Source organism: Oratosquilla oratoria, chromosome 7, assembly GCF_046742065.1.
Source record: "Oratosquilla oratoria isolate Oo_2021 chromosome 7, ASM4674206v1, whole genome shotgun sequence".
NCBI lineage: Eukaryota > Metazoa > Arthropoda > Malacostraca > Stomatopoda > Squillidae > Oratosquilla > Oratosquilla oratoria.
The window spans coordinates 8264516-8287429 of record NC_134783.1 but is presented as its reverse complement, the minus strand read 5'-3'; the positions used below and the strand labels follow the sequence as shown (position 1 = coordinate 8287429).

At 40.6% G+C, this 22914-nt stretch overlaps 1 protein-coding gene across 3 annotated transcripts in view; it reads right to left on the bottom strand.

Annotated features, from left to right (window-relative positions):
* LOC143026985 (putative ATP-dependent RNA helicase DHX35) overlaps window positions 1–22914 on the bottom strand; it is a 69641-nt gene that overhangs the window by 34969 nt on the left and 11758 nt on the right. For 2 of the 3 annotated variants that reach the window (XM_076187788.1, XM_076187791.1), the window contains 5 exons: window positions 14475–14711; window positions 11813–12056; window positions 8185–8349; window positions 7026–7169; window positions 6773–6914 (listed from right to left, as the gene is read on the bottom strand). In XM_076187788.1, the coding sequence (XP_076043903.1) occupies window positions 6773–6914; window positions 7026–7169; window positions 8185–8349; window positions 11813–12056; window positions 14475–14711 (932 nt within the window). The remainder of the gene's footprint in view (window positions 1–6772; window positions 6915–7025; window positions 7170–8184; window positions 8350–11812; window positions 12057–14474; window positions 14712–22914) is intronic. The other variant, XM_076187789.1, reaches the window with a different exon arrangement.

Here is a 22914-nt window from a genome sequence, read left to right as displayed (position 1 = left end):
CATTATCAATGCACCGGAGGTCTCGTTCTTGAGAGACCTAGAAAGTCACATTAGGTCTGTAGATTCCAAGCTACAAGACCTTTAGGGAATGGGAGTAGATTTCACTAGGCCAGGAAGCGAGGGGCTTCTTTTAATAGGCAAATTAATCTTAAATAAGTTACCTAAATTTTTTCTAATTGAATTGTCTCAAGTGATTAATTCTAATTACCCCAATTTCAATCAACTCAAAGAAGTTTACCAGTCAGTTTTAGTCAGACTTAAAATGTGATCAGATGATCTTGATGTCAAACCTAAACGAAGTCTTACTACCAGCTCCCTTGCTTTCAAGGAAATTTCCTTGAAAAAACCTGTTGATTCCAGTAAGGGAGATGATGGCTCCTTTAAGGTCAATTCTAATCCCATTAAGAAGTCTATCAGTAGATGTAAATTTTGCCCCGCTTCCGACCATGCTAGTTCGAAGTGTACTTCTTATAAATCCCTTGAGCACAGGAAAGCTAGAGCAGCTCAATTAGGACTGTGCAATAGATGTCTAAATCATGGACATGGTTCTTTGGAATGCCCTGGGTTAAAGGCTGCTCTGCCTTACAAATGTTTTGCTTGCAACAAACCCGAGCATAATGCAGCCATGTGTCCTATGGTTTATAAGTCACCACTTTCTGAAGGGAAAGTGTTTAATTTTCATAATTCAACAGATTCAATTGTTCCTTTGGTTTCCCTTCCTATTAGCAGAGGTAAGAGAACTGCCCAATGTCTCTTTTTGTTGGACACTGGAGCCCAGTTTTCTATCATTAACAAGGAATTTGTAGAGGACAAAGTCGGACCTTGTTTAAGTCCTCCTATGGACAAGTTAGTTTCTTCCTTTGGTTTACCTCTAATGAATAAAAGAGGTTTTAACTACACTGCTAACTTAAAACTCCCCTCAGGGATGAATTTGTTTAGTTTGTTCTTTGCCATCCCAGGATTCAACTTATCCTTACAAATTCCTTCCTTATCTTCTGTACTACTTAGTATGAATGACCACCAATTTTTTGTTTCACCAAGTTTTCCCAAAGTGAAGGGAGACCAACTGAACGTTTTAGGGATAATAGGAAATGATATTCTTCAAAACTTCTCAAACTTTTCAATTGAAAGTGCCCCCTTGTATGGTAGCCCATCATGCAAGGTTATCAAACTTGCTGATGGTTACATTCCATATGGGACTGGGGCTCAATATATCCCTCCTAGTGAGAAGCCTTTCTACTTAAAGAGAATGATAAGGGGGATTCCTGAAAGGCCCTCTAATGAAATACAAAATGTTGATAGTTTCAAATGCAAGGAGAGGCCTTTGAGGATAAAACCAGATTCTGACCTTAGAGTGGATTCATTTAATTGTATAGAGGAATATCATGGAGATTCACTTGTTTTTTATAATTCTTCTTTCAAGACCAATAGAGTTTCTCTAAAGAAACCTGAGAAGGGCACTTCCCTTACTCAGTCTAATAGGACTGTTAAATACTTTCCTCCCAAAAGGTTAGGCAAGGAAAAGTTTCTTGTCAACTTCTGTTTAGAACCTGTAAGTTCTCAATTTGATCCTTTGCAGGAAGTCTTTATTAATTCTAATGTTGAGTATGGTCTTGACAATTTCTATTCTTTAGAGTCCATTGGTATTAAAGAGGAACAGACCCTGGATATTAATAATTTAGAAGTTAATAGATTTAATCAGTCCATTTCCTTCAAGAATGAACACTATGTGAAGATCCCATGGAAAAAGGATTTGGTGGATCTTGTTCCCTCTAACCTAAAGATTGCACTAGCTGTGGCTCAAAGGGTTTATGACAAACTAGAACAAAAGGGGCTTAGAGAGGAATATGAAGCTGTGTTTGACCAGCAAGAGGCCTTGGGTATTATTGAGCCAGTAACTGAAAGAGTCCCTGGACAAATCTTTATACCCCATAGACATGTGTTGAAGGATGATGATCTTGCCACTTCTAGAATAGGGCCAGTCTTCAATTGCTCTCTTAAAGTAGGAAAAGCTCCTTCTTTAAATGAAGCTGCATTCCCAGGAGTTGATTTAATGAACAACCTCCTCTCTCTCTTATTGTATTTCAGAACCAATAATCATGTCATTTTGGCTGATGTTATGAAAGCCTTCTTGCAGATCCGTTTGAAGGATGAGGCTGATCATCAGGTTCTGTTTCTTTAGGAGGATTAACGACCAGTATATACCCTTCAGGTATAATACTATCATTTTTGGCTTCATTTGCTCTCCTTTCATTCTGAATTTCATTATCCAACACCATCTTTCTTTGCAGCCTGACTCTCTAACTGCCTCCTTAATCAAAGATAAATTTTATGTAGACAATTTGGTCTACACTACCAATGAGCTTTGTTCCCTCCCTGCAATGGTCGAGAAGATTAATGAGATCATGCTCAATGGAGGTTTACCTCTCAGGGAGTGGACATGCAACTTGACTTCTGTTCTTTCTGTTCTTGATCAAGAAGTAGTTTGCAATAAAGAGGAGGTAAAAGTGTTGGGTTATATTTATAATAAGGATTATGATACTTTGAGAATCAAGGATGTTTCCCTTGACAAAGATGCCTCGACCAAAAGACAAGTTTTGTCTTCCTTGTCTTCTGTATTTGATCCTTTAGGGCTTTTCTCTCCTGTGCTGTTGCATGGAAAAATCCTTATTAGAGAGATGTGCCAAAAGATGGTGGATTGGGATTGGAAATTAGATAGCGAGTTACTTGCTAGATGGAACAAGCTATGTGAAAATTTTAGGGAGGTTAATAACCTATTCTTTAAAAGGAAAACTTTCTCTACAGAATTTCCCCTTAAATTGTTTATATTTGCTGATGCTTCCAAGGAAGCCTATGGGTGTGCCATCTATGTGGGGCAAGAAAGAAGAGAATTAAAGGAGTCTAATACCTCTCTTCTATTTGCCAAGGTCAAGGTGGCTCCTATTAAACAAAGAACTTTACCATCTTTGGAGCTTATGGCAACTTTTCTATCTTTGAAATGCCTCAACACTATTTTTGAGGAAGGACTGGTGTCTGCCCCACTGGTTGAATCTGTGGTTCTTTTTGTTGATAGTCAAGTTGCCCTTTTTTGGATCCTGACCAACAAGGCTCCTAAAAAAATATATATATTTGTTAATAACAGATTAAAGGAAATTTCCAATCTTTTGGAAATTTTCAAGGCCAAGTTCACACCCATTTCCTTTACTTATGTTCCTTCTGAACATAATATGGCTGATTTCCTAACTAAACCTTGTAGTGCTAAGGTGTTCAAGGAAAAATTTAATTGGTGGATTTATGGACCTGAATGGTTGTTGTTGCCTCCTCATACTTGGCCAAAGGGTCACTTGGGATGTATTCCCTCCTGTTTCAAGGGAGACATTGTCAATGCGGCTGTTGTACAAGTTGACACTCCTCCTCTAATAGATGTCTCTAAGTTTTCTTCTTATAGCAAACTTCTTCATCACACTTCTTTGATTTTTAAGGCTGTTTTTCTGTTCAAGAAGTCTAATGCTGACCCTGTTAAGGCAGCATCTAATTATTTAATAAGTATTATGCAAAGGGATTCCTTTCCTGCTGAATTGGCTTATTTGCAGAACTCCAACACTAATGACATACCTCCTTTGGTAAGTCAAATGAACTTGTTCTTGGACAAGAATGGTTTGATTAGGTCCAAGGGCAGGATTGACAAGAACATTAACCTCAAATATGAGGTTGTCAATCCCTTTCTTTTGTCCAAATCTCATCATTTAACTAAAATTCTAATTTTCTTTGCTCATTGTCAAGTTATGCACATGGGACTACAGGCCACACTTGATTTCCTTCGTATGCACGGATTCTGGATCTTTAAGACCAGACAAGCTGTTTTAAGCATTTTGAAGGATTGTATAGTTTGTAGGAAATACAATCCCCGTGCAGTTAATTATCCTTCTCCTTCCTCTTTACCTGCCTCTAGAGTTAATCTAAGTGTGCCCTTTGTCCATACTGGTGTAGATTACACAGGGCATTTATGGGTCAGAGACAGGAATGGAGAGAAGGTTAAGGCATACATTTAATTTTTACTTGTTAGAGCAGTTCATTTAGAAGTTGTGGATACTATGTCCACTCCTGAGTTCATTTTGGTTTTCATTAGGTTTGCTAACAGGTATGGAATTCCTTCTGCTGTTTATTCTGACAACGCTAAATCTTTTGTACAAGTGGGAAATGTCATTGAACAACTTTTGTCTTCTTCTGAATTTGAAGAGAAATTTAAAACTTCCCCTGTTCAGCATAGAACCATTCCTGTTTATGCTGCTTGGTATGGTGCCACTTGGGAAAGGTTAATACAGACAGTGAAACAATGTTTGTATAAGGTATTGAGTAGGTCTGTTCCTTCCCTGACAGAGATTACCACTCTTTTGTCCGATGTTCAAAAAAATTTGAACAATAGACCACTAACTTATCGTTCTTGTAAAAATGAGGTAGATGTAATTACCCCAAATCATTTCCTTATTGGAAGGACCATTCCTTCCTTGATGTTTGGAGACTTGGAACAAGTCCCTGAATGGGAATCAGGAGAAGACTATCCTTCTCTTCTCAACTTGGTCATGGACTGTAGGGATTATTTTTATGAAGAGTTTAAGAAACGATGGTTGACAGAGTACTTGGTCAGCTTAAGGGAAAGGGATAGACCTGCATACCACAGTTCTAGAAACTGGAAAAAGGGTAATATTGCCTTTTTGAAACTCCCCTTTAAGACCAGACCCTTCTGGCCCTTAGTTCATATTGTGGAAACTTTTCCTGATCAAGACAAGGTGATACGTACAGTCTCTGTCATTAAGCCTAATGGAAACTCTATTAAACTCAATATTAAACTTTTAATCCCTCTAGAGCTCCATGCTGAGTTGAGTTCCAGTCTTGAGCATGAATCCCCTGGGAATCCTAATGTTCAGGCTAGAGAGTCGGAGCCCTTTGAAGAGGTCTCAGACTTAGAGGAGGTTAACTCTTTACAAGACGATTGTGTCTCTCTGGAACCTACCTCTTTGAGGCCAACTCATAAGACTGCGCTAGCCTCTAGAGACCTAGTAAGGTCTCTAGCAAACAAAAAACTTGTTGTAAATTTTGCTCGAAAGTGTTATATTTCTTAACCCCTTCCATACGGTGCCGCACACGTAGGCGTCATGAGGAGCAAGTGGATTCGCGACGCTGCCATATCGGCGTCTTGATTATATTTATTGTAGTCGCCCCTGTGTTTTTACATTCTCTCAAATGTGCCCTGAATCCCATTCTCTGTGGTTTTCAAAATTCGCGGGTGAAAGAGAGAACGATCGATATAAGCGGTGACTATATTTTATGATGCGAGTATTATTACGACACGTCGTACGGCTGGCATTGGCTGCTGCCCGCGAGATTTAAGTTCCGTACTGAAGTGGTTAAACACTTTCTTTTTGTTGTCGGGGAGGCTGTGGTAATTGTTGTTACGAGAATTACATTGTTTACCTTGAGTTACGGTGATTTCCCGAAGGCTTGTTTATTTTCGAATCAGGAACCTTACCTGAAACTCCATACCACACTATCGTAACTTTATTTAAGATACTATTAAACTCCCCTCCCTCTTTATTTTTATCAAACCTATGTTGTAATTTTGATTAATAAATCGGGAACTTTGAGAATTTACTTAAAGTATAAGTTGTCCCGTGGCTTCGAAGCCTTTTTACGAACTCGTAAGAATCCCAGCCAAACGAGACTATGTTTCGTGAACTGAACGCCAGATCACCTTCAGCGCTGGTACCAGACGCTTCAATAGAAACCTCAGCAAAGGAATTCTTACTGTTCGAATGAAGCCTCAAGATTTACTTCAAATTCAGACATATTGTCTGAGAACTCAACCAGGTAAGTTCTCGGACGTTCTTGAAATATAAGATCATAATTACAATAGAACAAGTTAAAATTTATATTCTAATTTTCCATCCACAATTATTCAAAGGTAATATCTAATCATTTGAAAGACTTCACTGTAAATACTGATTTGTTCCATAATATACATACATACATCTACCTATCTATATAATAAGGTCCTCTTCCTCATCATAAAGGAGGTAGCCAAGCATGCGCCCACTCCCACCCATTACACTATCTACTACCCTTATTTCACTCTCATCATAGTTCCTCATGGATGAAGGGTCATCCCGATCTCCTGCCCATTGCCAAGGTCAGAAGCAATGCAGCAAGACACAGCACATCCACAGTAGGGCCACTTCACTTACACAGCAACCCCACCTCTCCATCCTCTCATGCAGAAATTAGAGAAGACAGGAAGAAATCCCTTTGGGCTGTACCAAAATATCATCCATACACAACCATTCTCACCTCTCTTCCCTGCTTTCCCTTCTATATCAAAAAGGCTTCTCTACCTTTATAAGGGAGGTAGCCAGCCAAGACATGCACCCACTCCCACCCATCTCACTCCCATCCATCACCTATTTGTTTCCCTTCTATTTTTAGCTCCTTATGGATGAAGGGTCAGCCCACTTCCCAGGTCAGAAGCTTTGTGGCAAAACACAGCACATCCACAGTTGGGCCCCACCACTTACTTTACATGGCAACCCTCCCTCCTTGTTCCCTCATATGAAAACAGAGAAGATGAGAAATCCTCTCGTGCTGCATCAATTTATGGTCCATTCACAACCATTTTCCACTCACATGTATCTCTTGCCTACTCACTTCCCTGCTCAACAGACATTCCCCTTTTACTTAAGGTCCCTTCATCCCATCGATCTATCATTCATGTATTTACCTGTAAACTTTCCCAGCCCGAGTTCTTCCGGCACGCCCAGCCCTCTGAATGGCTGAGGTCTGTGATGTTGGTGTTACAACTAGAGCTTCCATGTGGTTTTTAGGGTTATACCATCTTAACTTTGCAAACCCACAATCAACAACTGCAAAAGAATATTATATGTATGAGTCCTTTTGATAACTGGAAAAAGCAATATCAATCACAATATAAGTCATGTTCATCACAAGTATCTCAAAATACAATGTCAATTTACCATATACAACTCCAGGTATGGTTATTGAAGTTTCTGCTACATTTGTAGAAACAACAACCTTTCGTATATGTGGTGGAACTGACTGGCAAGCCTTCAGTTGGTCACTATTTGTAAGGGACCCATGCATTGGTAAAATGATGATGTCTGAAAATGTACAAAGTTCAATATGGTACCTTGTAAAATATGCAAGTCTATGTTTTACCATTAAAGTCTGTGATAAACACAACAAATTCTTGTCCAATTCTTTCATTATGTTTCTCCTAAACTTACACCAACACCAACTAAAGGACCAATGAGTGATACCTGCAACTGGTGATCATGCGAGACAGACATAAGAGGATCATCTCCCTCTTACCCACCATTAAAACCCATCAAAACACCTCCAACTAGTGGTGAAGCCCTAAGGGGCTGACATTCTGTCTCCAGACAGGTCCCAAGATTTCTCTTTATCAATTTTATATTTCCTCCATCTTTTACATAAGGAGAGCTGACAACCTCCTCTTCCTCCTCCTCCTTCAAGCTAGTGATACAGAAATAGTCCAACATGAACCCAGAGAGATTTATGGGAGGGCTGATGGACTACTGACAGGTACTGTGGGTTGCAGGTTTACATGAGAACCTATATACTTTTCTTGTTAAGTATTATATGAAGGGGAACTGACTATGGGTACCTCCATGAAGTGGTTCTGCAAGAAGAACATCAGAGAGAGAGCTGCTGCTGATCTTCATATGCCATAAATTTCTTCACTCCCATTTTGAGGTTCAGCCAGAAAGGGATTATGCTTTGTATTCAGGCTGGGCCCAAGATCTCTATTCACTTAATTATATTTCCTCAAACTTGAACACAAGGAGAGCTGACACCTGGCAATTGCTCCTCTCATTCTATTACTCTCAGCTGGTGACAGAAACAGTTCCACACTAATACAATTCCGACACCAGTACAAGGCCTCTTCCCAGAGAGATCTATGGGAGGGGCCATGTAACACTTCCACTTGCTGTAAGGCTGTGGGTTTCCAATTACCAAAACTTAAAACAGTTGATTGATAAGCAAAAGAAAGTTCAATGCAAGAATCATGTGTGAACATTAATTACAGATCACTATCCACTCCTAGGTCAGCCCATGCCAGCTACTTTGTACTATAAAAGCAATAATTCTTACCAGAAGAGGTACTATTCATTGAAGCTGTGTGTTCCTGAAGAAGAGAAACACATGTGTCCACTTCCTCAACACCAGTTAGGAAAACCAGTACATCACCAGCTGGTTCCTGTTTGTGAATCTGGATTACAGTTTCCACTGCTCCTTTCACATAATCAGGACATGGGTCTGTGAATATTGAAAGTGCAGTGGTAATGAAATATTCAAATTAGATTTAAATAAATCTGATTTATGATCATTGGTTCTTTCACTACTAAAATAACACAAAATAATCCCTAAATTAAAGTCCCTCATAGAGTAACACTATTACCAATGCTAATAAACTTATTCTAACATGATCTTCCTATCCCAAACCTTGAGTACATCAAAGCACTCACATAAATCAATCAATCCATTGCCCCAGGTCTCTTGCAAGAGACAGTGGGACAATATAAGATAAGGTGTTCAGTGTCTTCTGTGTGAAACTGCATCTAGGGCAGTTTGTTTCTGTGGCTAGGGCTATTCGGTGAATGCACTCATTTAGTAATGGATTGTGACCTAAACAGTTATTCTAGAGTGGTTCTTGTTTCTCTTGGGAAGGATTTTTCTATGGGGCTAATGTCTTATATGCCTACAACAATGTACAAGGCTAAAACTTGGAATTTAAGGGAGGCAGAAATACATACAAATATATACCAATGTTTTTCCCCCCTTATAAGGGAAGTAGCCAAAAAACAAAAGCATAAAAACCACTCCCACCCATTCCATCCCTATCGTACTCCACTCCCCTCCATCCTCTTATCTTGGCACCTCCTGGATGACAGGTCATCCCTGCATCTCGCCCACTGCCCTGGGTCAGAGGCGGTGTTACAAGACACAGCACATCCACAGCAAGGCTCTTTCATTAAAATCAGTGACCCGCCCTCTCCTTCCCCTCATGCAGAAAAGGAGAAGATGGGGAGAAATCCCTTCAAGCTGCATCAAATTATTTCTCACACATACTCACTCATCCCCCATCCCACCTCATGCATCGCAGCAGCATCCATACACAGAGATGAAAAGAGAAATTACGAAAAAAAAAGATAATAGACAAATGTAAAGAAGAACCCAAACTATTTTACAAATATGTAAATGGAAAACTGAAAAACAAACAAGAAATAGAAAAACTGCACCAAGATAAAAAAGAATTTACAGAAGAACTGAAAATGGCTGAAATAATGAACAACCACTTCAGATCAGTATTCACAATAGAAAACTCGCCTAACAGTGAAGTTAGAGAGAGAGAATTATCCCCAGCAATGAAAGAAATAAACGTAACACAAAAAGAAATCAGTGATCAAATTAAAACCCTGGATGTCAGAAAATCACATGGCCCAGACGGAATAGCAAACTGGATACTGAAAGAATGCATGGAAGAATTAACTGACAAAATATATGATATAATTAAATCATCAATTAAAGAAGGAAAAGTACCATTGGACTGGAAAAAAGCAAACATTGTACCAATTTATAAGGGAGGTGATAAGGAAGATCCATCTAACTACAGACCGGTCTCACTAACAAGCACAATAGCAAAAATTTGTGAAAGAGTGATCAAAAACAGATGGGTTAAGTACCTGGAAGAAAAATCTATACTGAACCCAAATCAATTTGGATTTAGACAAGGGAGATCCTGTACAACAAATCTGATTTGCTTTTACTCAAGATTAGTAGACATAATAGAAGAAAGAGATGGATGGGCAGACTGTGCTTTTCTGGACCTGCAAAAGGCATTCGATAAGGTACCTCATAGGAAACCAATAAATAAGATAGAGTCAAAAGGTGGCATCAGAGGAAAATTATCGGAATGGATGAAAGACTTTCTGATTGGGAGGAAAATGAGAGTTGTAATTAGAGAAAAATTCTCCAACTGGGAAGAAGTAAAAAGCGGGGTCCCACAAGGATCAGTACTGGCACCGATCATGTTCGCTGTATACGTTAATGACATGAATGAAGGCGTGAGTGCTATATAAAATTTTTTGCAGATGATGCAAAATTACTTAAGAAGGTAAAAACGGAAGAGGACTGCAACTCATTGCAACAAGATCTGGACACAATATGGAATTGGACTCAAAAATGGGAAGTAAAATTCAATATTAAGAAATGCAGCATAATGGAATTTGGAAAGAGTAAAAATAGAATATCAAAAGATTACAGAATTGGAGAAGAAAAAATAAATAAAACAAACTATGAAAAAGATCTTGGAGTGACGATTGGAAAGGACATGAAACCAGATAAGCATATAAACAAGATGTTCGGAGAAACCTACAACTTACTGAGAGCAATCAAAGCGGCATTTACCTATATGGACGAAGAAATGATAAGGAAAATACTTACTACACTAATAAGACCAAAACTCGAGTACGCAGCATCACTTTGGACACCCAGTACCAAAAAGAATATAAAGATACTAGAAAGATTACAAAGAGCGACAACAAAACTAGCACCGACACTCGCCGAACTAACATATGAGCAAAGACTATCCAAATTGAACCTACCAACTCTGGAACAAAGAAGAGAAAGAGGAGATTTGTATCTACAGAATGATGAAAGGAATGGAAGTTTTAGATAGGAACGACCTATTAATGTGGGACAACGGTAAAACAAGAGGACACGGAAAAAAATTGAAAAAGGATAGTTATAGAAAAAACTTGAAAAGGAACAGTTTCCCACACAGAGCGATAAATACATGGAACAAATTAGACAACAAAACAGTATGTGCTATCACTATACAAGATTTTAAGATAAAACTTGATGCGGAGATATACAAAGACGGGTCACCACGAGCATAGCTTCCCTCCCGTATATTACAACTAGGTACAACTAGGTAAATACAACCATTCTCCATTCACCTGTCTTCTGTCCTCTCCCATCTTTCTGCAAAAAATAAAGAGTCTAAACATGTTTGAGATAAAGTGTTTTAAGAAGTATGGTTGGGGGTAGAAAGAGCTGATTGATGGAGTTAATCAAAGAATGCTGTGATGGTTTGGTCATATGGAAAGACTGAGTGAGGAAAGATGGAAAAAAAAAGAACTTAAGGGGAAGACTGAAAATGAGATGGATGGACAGGATGAATGGGGTATTGCATACAAGAGAAATATCTATCAGGCAAGGAAGAAAGAGTACAAAAGACAGGAATGAATGGAGTAGTGGGGATAAGCAAGATCTAGTTGTTGGATCCAGTTATAGAAGTGCTGTGTCATGTTGCATTGCCTCTGACCTGAGTAGTGTGGCAGGAGTCAGGGATGATCCTTTATCCATGAGGAGCTAAGATAGGAGGGACAATATATTGTTTTATGGATGGGAGTGTGATGGGTGTAGGGTAAGTGTATGCTTTGACTTGTTCACCCACTTATAATAGGGAGGGAGCCTTTTGGTATATGTGTGCAACTTAAAAAAAAAAAAAAGACACAGACCACCTTATATTATGCTATCTTCCACTCACATTTTCTAAACAGCAATACAAAACCTCTTAATTGAGTGGTTTATGAGCTAAACCAATGGTTATGGTAAGTTTCTTGAGGGGCTCACAGACCTGTAAGAGTGAACCTGTGAGCCAGAACAGTAGAATGAATGGGTAAACTAGATTTTATAAAATGTATGAAAAAAATACCTTTCTTGTAAAACACTTCCACAGGAAATGTTCTCCCTGAAACTGTTAATATATATGCAGAGTCTTCTTTTTTACTACTGTTGTCAGAATTGAAAAAATTGAATAAATGATCTGCATCAACTGTAGCAGAGCATACAATTATCCTCAAATCTTTTCGTCTGCATATGATTTTCTTCAGCAAGCCAAGGATGATGTCAGTGTACAGTGTCCTTTCATGAACCTCATCCATAATTATAACACTGTACTGGAAAAAAAGAAAAAGACATATATGTTAATATACTCAATGGCTGGCCTCTATTCCTGTCTTTAACACCACCCTCTATTGGTTATCTAATTTCATTTACCTGCTTCCAGGAGTTTATTATTTTTAAAATCTATAATGACAAGTACCTGCATGTGGTAGTCCAGCAAGACAGACAGATAAGTTGGCTATTTTCAAAACCCCTCAACTCTGAGGGGCTGACCCTTTGTCTCCAGACTGGGTTCCCCTGGGTCCACTATTTCTTACACTTTTTCACACATGGAGAGCTTACAACCTGGAACTGATCTCCTCTCCCTACAACTTTCAGCCAAAGCTTCTTCCCAGAGAGATCTATGGGAAGTTCTGAGGACTGCTGCCAGCCACTGATGGGGCTATGGGTTTTCCACTTTGTGAAACTCAAGGCAACAACTGATTGATTGACCTTCAGATATTCTGTCCTTACCTCACACCATTTTCCTGTTTCTCTGTGCTACTTTCTGTCTCATTTAATTTCTATATCTCTTGAACTCCTCTCTATTCTCCTACAGTTTACTCTATCCACAAATGCATTTCCTTATCTTCTTCCCCATCACATTTTTTTCAGTTCCTTACTTCACCATTCAGTTACTCTCCTCCCCCATCCAACTCTTCTCAAACCACAACCCTCCAAACCATTTGTTTTATTGTCTGAATAAATTGTTGGTGTCAGGATTAGAAATGGAGAGAGTGAGTGGTTCGAGGTAAAGGTGGGACTTCGTCAAGGATGCGTTATGTCGCCCTGGCTGTTCAACTTATACATGGATGGGGTAGTGCGAGAGGTAAATGCAAGGGTAGTGGGTCAGGGATTGGAGATGGTTAAAGAAAATGGAGAAAAGTGGGAGGTGAGCCAGCTGTTGTTTGCGGACGATACTGCGCTTGTGGCAGGATCGGAGGAGGGTTTGAGGAAGTTGGTGACAAAGTTTGGGAGAGTATGTAATAGAAGAAAGCTAAAGATAAATGTGGGTAAAAGTAAGGTGATGATATGTACAAGGGGTGAAAGTGGCAGTAGACTGGAAGTGAGCATTAAGGGAGAGCGACTGGAGGAAGTGGATAGTTTTAGATACTTGGGTGCAAAGGTGGCAGGAAAAGGTGGAGTGAAGGTGGAGGTAGAATGTAGATTGAGAGAAGCAAGTAAATGCCTTGGTGGATTAAAGAGTGTAATGAGGAATAGACATTTGGGAATGGATGCTAAGAGGAGACTGTATGAAGGAGTGATTGTGCCAACAGCACTGTATGGGGCAGAAACATGGAACATAAGAGAGGAAGGGAGAAAGAGTTTGAATGTGCTTGAGATGAGGTGTCTGAGAAGTATGATGGGGGTTACTAGGCTAGATAGAGTGAGAAATGAGGAGGTGAGGAGGAGAACGGGGGTGGAAAGGGAGTTGGGAGATAGGGTTGATGAAAGAATATTAGGATGGTTTGGACACATGGAAAGAATGAGTGAAGAAAGACTAGTAAAAGAGGTGTGGAAGGCAGATGTGGAGGGAGTGAACATAAGGGGATGTCCTAGGATGAGGTGGATGGATGGGGTGAAGGGGGCTTTGGGGAAGATGGGAATGTTTATTGAGGAAGGACGGGAGAGGACAGAAGACGGGGGTGAATGGAGAATGGTTGTATATGGATGATGTTGTGATGCATGAGGTGGAATGGGTGGGGGGATGGGGGGTGAGGTAGTATGTGTGAGCAAAATTTGATGCAGCCCGAAGGGATTTCTCCCTGTCTTCTCCTTTTATGCATGGGGGGACGGAGAGGGGGGGGGTCACCGATTTAATGAAGTGGCCTTGCTGTGGATGTGCTGTGTCTTGCGACACTGCTTCTGACCCAGGGCAGTGGACAAGGTGCAGGGATGACCCGTCATCCAGGAGGTGCTAAGATAAGAGGGAGGGTGGAGGGGTGTGGAGTGTATTCAGGGATGGAATGGGTGGGAATGATTGTATGCCTTTTCCTTTTTGGCTACCTCCCTTGTAAGGGGGAAAAAGCCTTGGTATATGTATGTTAGGATAAAGGTCAAATTGAAAACCATGAAACAGGTGGGTAGATGGGGAGAATAAAGCTATATGAGCATGCAGTTAGGATACTGAACAAGTGAAGATGTGTGTGAGTGACAGAATTGAAAATGCACATTAAGGCAACCACCTATTCCATGACAGGAATGCAGCAAGGACGAAATGGCAGTAATGCTGGGAAAATGCTGAGGTGCAATCTTTGCAATCTTCCCTCTTATATGGGGGGTAGCTAGCCAAGGCATGCACCCACCCTTCACCCATCCCACACCCTTTTATGTTAGCTCCTTGTAGACAAAGGTCCAACCCTATCTCCTACCTACTGCTTGTAATGCAATTACAATAAGGAAATTCTACAAACAAAAAACAAAGTTATTACCTGTCTTAAAAGAGGATCAGCCATCATTTCTCGAATGAGCATTCCTTCAGTTAGGAACTTAATTTTTGTCTTTCCTTGGGTTGTGCAATCATCAAAGCGTATAGAATATCCCACTTCACTGCCCAAAGGCACCCCACACTCTTCAGAAACTCTTAGTGCAAGGGCAGTGCAACTGACACGTCTTGGCTGTGATACACCAACCATTCCTGATGCTGTCCAACCAGTTTCAGCCAGATACTGCAAAAATAACACAATTGTAGCTAACTTCCCAATTATTGTACAATGATAGTGCACAAGTTAAAATTTCACAATTCACATATACAGAATTTGAATAAGAATTAAAATGGTTCTATATTCATACATGTATACCAAAAGGCCTTTCCCCCTTATATGGGTAATGGCCAAGCAAATAAAATACACCCAACCTAAACCTATTCATTGCCCCTCCCATCTAAGCACTTTATAGATAAAGAGTCATCCCTGTCCCACCACATTATTCAGATCAAAGATGAGGCATTGCTTCATTACATGGTGACACCATGACCCCCCCCCAAAAAAAAAGTATACATTCATAAATACACATACTAAGGGCCTCTTCCCTCTTACAAGGGAAGTAGCCAAAGTCAAAGGCATAGATCCACTCGCAACCATTTCATCCCCACATACTCCACTCCCATTCACTATCCTTCCCTCCCTTTTTTCTTGGCTCCTCCTGGATGACAGGTCATCCCTGCATGTCACCCACTGCCCTGGGTCAGATGCAATGCACCAAGATACAGCACATCCCCAGCAAGGCCACTTTATTTAATCGGCAATCCCCTGTCCGTCCCCTCATGCAGAAAAAGAGAGGATGGTGAGAAATCCCTTCAGGCTATCAAAATATCAAATAAAAGCAGGTCACTAAAAGCATAGCTCTCTTCCTGTGGGATACAGCTGGGTGAGTACATACTCCCTCACCCCACCATCCCCCACCCACTCCCTTCCATATATCACAGCATCATCCATACACAACCATTCTCCATTTACCCCTATCTTCTGGCTTTTCCCTTCCTTCCACAACAGACATTCCCCTCTTTTCCAATGCCCCTATTACCCCACCTATCCATCTCATCCCTGGTCACCCCTCATGCAGAAAAAGAGAGGATGGTGAGAAATCCCTTCAGGCTATCAAAATATCAAATAAAAGCAGGTCACTAAAAGCATAGCTCTCTTCCTGTGGGATACAGCTGGGTGAGTACATACTCCCTCACCCCACCATCCCCCACCCACTCCCTTCCATATATCACAGCATCATCCATACACAACCATTCTCCATTTACCCCTATCTTCTGGCTTTTCCCTTCCTTCCACAACAGACATTCCCCTCTTTTCCAATGCCCCTATTACCCCACCTATCCATCTCATCCCTGGTCACCCCCTTATGTTCACTCCCTCTACCTCTGCCTTCCACACCCTTTATACTTATCTTTCTTAACTCATTCTTTCCATGTGTCCAAACCACCCCAATACTCTTTCAACAACCATATCTCCCAACTCTTTTTCCACCCCCTTCATTTCTCACTCTATCCAGCATAGTAATTCCTACCATACTTCTCAGGCATATCTCATCTAAAACACATTTAAACTCTTCCTCTCTTATGTTCCATGTTTCTGCCTCATATAGTGCTGTCGGCACAATCACCCTTTCATACAATCTCCTCTTAGTATCTATTCCCAAATGTCTATTTCTCATTACACTTTTTAATCCCCAAAGGAATTTACTTGCTTCTCTCAATCTACATTCTACCTCCACCTCCACTCCTCCCTTTCCCACCACAGTTGCACTGAAGTATCTAAAGCTATCCACTTCCTCCAGTCTCTCTCCCTTAATACTCACTTCCAATTTGCTGCCATCCTCTCTCCTTGTACATCACATCACCTTACTTTTACCCACTTTCATCTTCAACTTCCTTCTTTTGCACACTCCCAAACTCCATAATTAACCCTCTTAATCCCTCCTTTGATCTTACTACAAGCACAGTGTCATGAACAAACAACTAGCTTATCTCCCATTTTTCTCAATTTTCTTTAAGTGTGTGAATGATATTTTGATGTAGCCCAAAGGGATTTCTCCCTATCTTCTCTTTTTCTGCATAAGGGGTCAGAGAGGGGGTTACCAATTAAATGAAGCAGCCTTGATCTGGATGTGTTGTGCCTTGCTGCATTGCTTTTGACCAAGGGCAGTGGGCACCATTCAGGGATGACCCATCATCCAGAAGGAGCCAAGAAAAGAGGGAGGGAGGGGTGGTGGATGGGGGTGGAGTATGTATGGATGAAACGGGTTGAAGTGGATTTATGCCTTTGACTTTGGCTACCTCCCTTGTAAGAAGAAAAAAAAATGGAATATATACATATATATATGTATATTCTTTAACCATCTCCAATCTCTGGCCCATTACCCTTGCATTTACCTCTCACACCACCTCATCCATGCATAAATTGAACAGCCATGGTGACATCACACATCCCTGGTGAAGTCCCACCTTTACCTCAAACCATTCACTCTCTCCATTTCTAATTCTAACACTGGCTCTACTACTCTTGTAAAAACTCTTGACTGCTCTTAACAGCTTTCTTCCCATTCCATATATCTACAATACCTGATTGCAACATTACCAACCACCTACTGTATTTCGCTCCCAAGAACTTCGAAAGGAACAGGGAAATTACCCAATTTGGTCACAGGTAATACTCCACCTAGAAACAGGAGTCACACTTCAAAGAAAGCCTCTTGTCCCCCTTCAGGAATTGCATCTGAAGGATGGGGTTCTTGGAAGAAGCACTACTGGAACATCCCAAACAGTGATCCCAAATTCCCTGATTCCTAAAGTGCTTTCGATGGTCCATGAGAGCCCAATTGCAGGACATCCTGGTAGAGACAAATGTTTGGCAAACACAAGCCGCGTTTATTTCTGTCCCAAGATGCACACCAACATCACTCATCACATAGAACATTGCACTACCTGTAGCCAACTTTATGGAATGGACCCCAGACCACTCCAGATTGGAGAAGCACCCATCCCCTCAGAACCTTGGGATACCATGAGTGCAGACCTGTTGAAGCTACCACCAAGTCATCAAGGTTCCTATAATGTCTTGGCTGCAGTAGGCTACTTATCCAAGTACACAATCCTGGTACCCCTACCAGATGAAGCAACAGAAACAGTTGCCCAAACCTTAGTGGACCACATATTCTACAAATACAACATACCTCATCAGATACTTTCAGACAATGGCACTGAATTTCAAAATGAGGTTTTCCAAAACATAGCTAAATTATATATCGACAGGATATATTCTACAACATATCATACCCACGGAAATGATCTTGTAGAAAGGGCAAACAGAAAGATCCTTGAAGTCCTCCATCCTCTACATGAGTGTCTTTGCAACACATGGGAGGACTGGCTTCTACAAGTACAGGCCAGCATTAATGGCTCCATCAACTCAGTAACAAAGAAAACACCACACTCTATCATCTTTGGCCAACCCCTCCATATGTCTTATGACGTACTGGAGAAACCCCCTCCCCCACTATACACCATAGAAAACTACACAGTGTAAACTTACTATGCACTTAATCCATGAGGAAGATAGAAAAAATCTCATACATATACCAAAGGCTTTTTCCCCCTTACAAGGGATGTAGCCAAAAAACAAAGGCATAAAAAACCATTCCCACCCATTCCATCCCTAATACACTCCATTCCCCTCCACCCTCTACCCTCCCTCTTATCTTGGCATCTCCTGGATGACAGATCATCCCTGCATCTTGTATTCTTATCCACTGCCCTGGGTCAGAAGCAGTGTCGCAAGACACAGCACATCCACAGCAAGGCCGCTTCATTAAATCGGCGAACCCCATCCCCTCTCCGTCCCCTCATAATGAAAAGGAGAAGACGGGGAGAAATCCCTTCAGGCTGCATCAAATTTTTCTCACACATACTACCTTGCTTTTCTTCTACAACCTTCTTTGTTTCCTCATCCCACCACTCACTACCCTTCCTTCTATTTCCTCCCATCCCTCTTGTTCCACACACCATCTTTGCGCACTTTGGGGCTCCCTCCTTGAACCATCCCCATTCTTCCTCCACTCCTAGTTCTACTCTATCCTTCACTCCCTCCCACTCCTCTCTCAGCTTCTTCTTGTACCCCTTCTCCTTTTCCTTATCATGCAGTTCACCTTAAGCACCTCCCTACCTTTTGTCCTTTTCCTTTCTCCATCTATCCTCCACTCTCAACTTACCTTCCACCAAAAAATTATCTGATATTCCCCACTCTCTCCCCTTAGAACATGTACATCCTAAACTCTTCCTATTATACTCCTATGTACCACTACATAGTCCATTAATGCTTTATCTACCACCTCTATCTACCACATTCTATAGTATCTGGTAAAACTTATGTAAACCAAGGGAACATATCACAAGAGATGCTAGAATTATTTTCCACCCCTTTGTATCTCATTACCACTCCAAAGTGCAACTCACAGAAAAGAGTCCCATTCTACCAGAAGTGACAGTGAATAAAGTTTAACTCATAGAAAAGATTCCCATTCCACCAGAAGTGACAGTGAATAAAGCATGACTCACAGAAAAAAGTCCCATTCCACCAGAAGTGACAGTGAATAAAGTGCAACTCACAGAAAGGAGTTTAGCTCCATCACAATAGAACAAAACTGACAATAATAATGTTCAGAGGATCTCCCAGAAAAGAGAGAAATCAAATATAAATGGAACTAAGTGTGAACTGATTAAATGGAACTAAGTGTGAACTGATTTTAAAGAAAATTGGAGTTGGACACTTATTCCAACACACATTATACTCCGTATCCAAATGAATATGGACACAAATTAAATCACAAGAAAAAACTACACAACAGAAACACTAATATACTATAGCATGTACAAATGACTTACCTCCCTGTTATCAAATTTTAATGTAAATGATTGTTAGACTGCCAACCCCCCGGCAGACATGTTAACATAGCAATATATGTCCCCATGTCATCCATGATATCGAGGGTTTACCATAATTTCTAATCTGTAGATTGAGAGAAGCGAGTAAATGCCTTGGTGGATTAAAGAGTGTAATGAGGAATAGACATTTGGGAATGGATGCAAAGAGGAGACTGTATGAAGGAGTGATTGTGCCAACAGCACTGTATGGGGCAGAAACGTGGAACATAAGAGAAGAAGAGAGAAGGAGTTTGAATGTGTTTGAGATGAGGTGTTTGAGAAGTATGGTGGGGGTTACTAGGCTGGATAGAATGAGAAATGAGGAGGTGAGGAGGAGAACAGGGGTGAAAAAGGATTTGGGAGATAGGGTTGATAAAAGAATATTAGGATGGTTTGGACACATGGAAAGAATGAGTGAAGAAAGACTAGTAAAAGAGATATGGAAGGCAGATGTGGAGGGAGTGAACATGAGGGGACGTCCTAGGATGAGGTGGATGGATGGGGTGAAGGGGGCTTTGGGGAATAGGGGAATGTCTGTTGAGGAAGGAAGGGAGAGGACGGAAGACAGAGGTGAGTGGAGAATGGTTGTATATGGATGATGTTGTGATTGCATGAGGAGGAATGGGCGGGGGGTGGGGTAGTATGTGTGAGTAAATTTTGACGCAGCCCGAAGGGATTTCTCCCCGTCCTCTCCTTATATGCAAGGGGGGACGGAGAGGGGGGGTCGCCGATTAAATGAAGCGGCCTTGCTGTGGATGTGCTGTGTCTTGCGACACTGCTTCTGACCCAGGGCGGTGGGCAGGGTGCAGGGATGACCCGTCATCCAGGAGGTGCTCAGATGAGAGGGAGGGTGGGAGGGGTGTGGAGTGTATTTGGGGATGAAATGGGTGGGAGTGTTTTTATGCCTTTCCCTTTTTGGCTACCTCCCTTGGAAGGGGGAAAAAGCCTTGGTATATGTATGTATATGTATGTACTAATTTTTAATACTGGACAAACTTCGGGATATAACGCATCTGTTCAGTATTTCCATAGGATATAATGGATCTTCAGATATACGGACAGACCCGTCCCCATATTGTCCTTTATATCAAGGGTTTACTGTAGTCTACGTCTTTGCAATCCAACACGCTAGATAAGACTAGAACCCCCCACCCCACACATATAGTGTTTAACCCCTCCTAGCATTATGTCTCACCAATGCAAGTTCATGGTAAAAATTATATAAACTTGCTGGGTCAACCAAAACCTGTAACTGATAACATTAAATAATGTAACCATATCTTTACCATAGAGCTGTAAAAAATTAATAGTTAATTTTACTTCGAGGCCAAACATATACTCAACCTTGCCTCTTTCCATGTTTTTCACATTCTATAGTATCTAGTAAAACTTATGTAAACCAAGGGAACATTTTTCACCAAGAGATGTTAGAATTATTTTCCACCCCTTTGTATCTCATTACCACTTCAAAGTGCAACTCACAGAAAAGAGCCCTGTTCCACCAGAAGTAACAGTGAATAAAAGAGGAAAAAATCTACAAAACTGTGATCAAAGAATTGAAGTAAGATTTCCTCCATTGAAGAAATTAAATATTACTCAGAATGAAATAAGGATTCAAATATTAAAGCTTGACGTTACCTAGTCACATGGCCTGGACAAAGTTGCAAACTGGATACTGAAGGAATGTATAAACAAACTAAAAGGAAAAATTTACAAAATAATTGAATGCTCACTCAAAGAAGGAAAACTACCAGGAGACTGGAAAGATGCCTATATAGTGCCAATATATAAAAGGGGAAATAAGGAAGACCCAACAAATTATAGACCAGTGTCCCTAACGAGTACAATACAACCACTCCTCGTTTAACGACGACAATTGGGACCAGCGCCGTCGTTAACCGAATTGGTCGTTAAGCGAAAGTGTATACATATATGTACATGTACTGTATGTACAATATCCAGCAATACATGTATCTTTATTTTCGTGTATTTCCCTCTTTTATACAGTATATTAAAGCTTTATTTACTGTTTATTTATGGTGGTTATGTTCCCGAAATTACCGTATATGACCAAATCCGCGTATGCTGATATTCCATATTGAATGCCGGGGTATTTTTTCAGTTTCGACCATGGGCGCAATATACATACATACATGTATATTACATACATATACCAAGGCTTTTTTCCCCCTTACCAGGGGGGTAGCCAAAAAGGACAAGGCACAAAAACATTCCCACCCATTTCATCCCCGAAAACACTCCACGCCCCTCCACCCTCCCTCCCATCTTAGCACCTCCTAGATGACGGGTCATCCCTGCACCCTGTCCACTGCCCTGGGTCAGAAGCAGTGTCACAGGACAGTGGGCACAATATAGCAATAGAAAATTAATTATTAATTTTGTAAATTAAAATGTATCAACGTAATATGCAATTTTGTGGGCAGAAATGAAAGTAAAAAATACCATGCTACAAGAAAATATGCTAATGAACGAAGTCGGTAGCATAGGATCGGGACGCCATCTTGTCGTCTGCCAACGTCTCTCACGACGACGACAACGAGGACGAGCCGGATGACATTTAATTTGCAGGTAATGATTTATCAAACACAGGTTAGGTTAGTTTAGTTTAGGTTAGGCGAATTTATCATCCTTTCATTTCCTCGACATCGGCATCTATCATAACAAACATGGTGTACCATTCGTCCAACATGACTTCGTTACTTACAAAATTTGTTTTAGCACCTCTTTTTTTATTTCCGCTCACAAAATTGCATATTACGTTGATACATTATAATTTACAAAATTAATAATTCATTTTCTATTGCTATATTGCGCCCTTGGTCGAAACTAAAAATTTACCACTACCGGTATATATTGTACCCCAGGTAGTTTTTCCAGCTTGCAGGATGGTAATGTAGACCTAAGCTTCAGAACACTTTACCTCACAGCTAATATCCACCGTACAAGTTCATTTATAACATCATACAAATTTGCCTCAGCCAACTTAATTATCGTACACGACGTCGTAACTTCGGGAGATTTACGTTAAACAAATATGGGTCTGTCATAAAGCCCGTCGTTACTCCGAGTTGTCGTTAACCGAGTAGGTCGTTAAATGAGGAGTGGGTGTAGTTAAAATTTGTGAGAGAATCATCAAAAATAGATGGACAAAATATCTGGAGAATAATATACTGAACCAAAGGCAATTTGGATTCAGACAAGGAAGATCATGTACCATTAATTTAATTTGTTTCTATTCATGATTAATAGATATATTGCAAGAAAGGGATGGCTGGGCAGACTGTGCCTTCCTGGACTTACAAAAGGCATTTGATGAGGTACCACACAGAAAATTACTTTATAAGCTGGAAACAATTGGAAGCATACATTGAAAACTATTGAATTGGATGGAGAACTTCCTACATGGAAGAAAAATGAGTGGT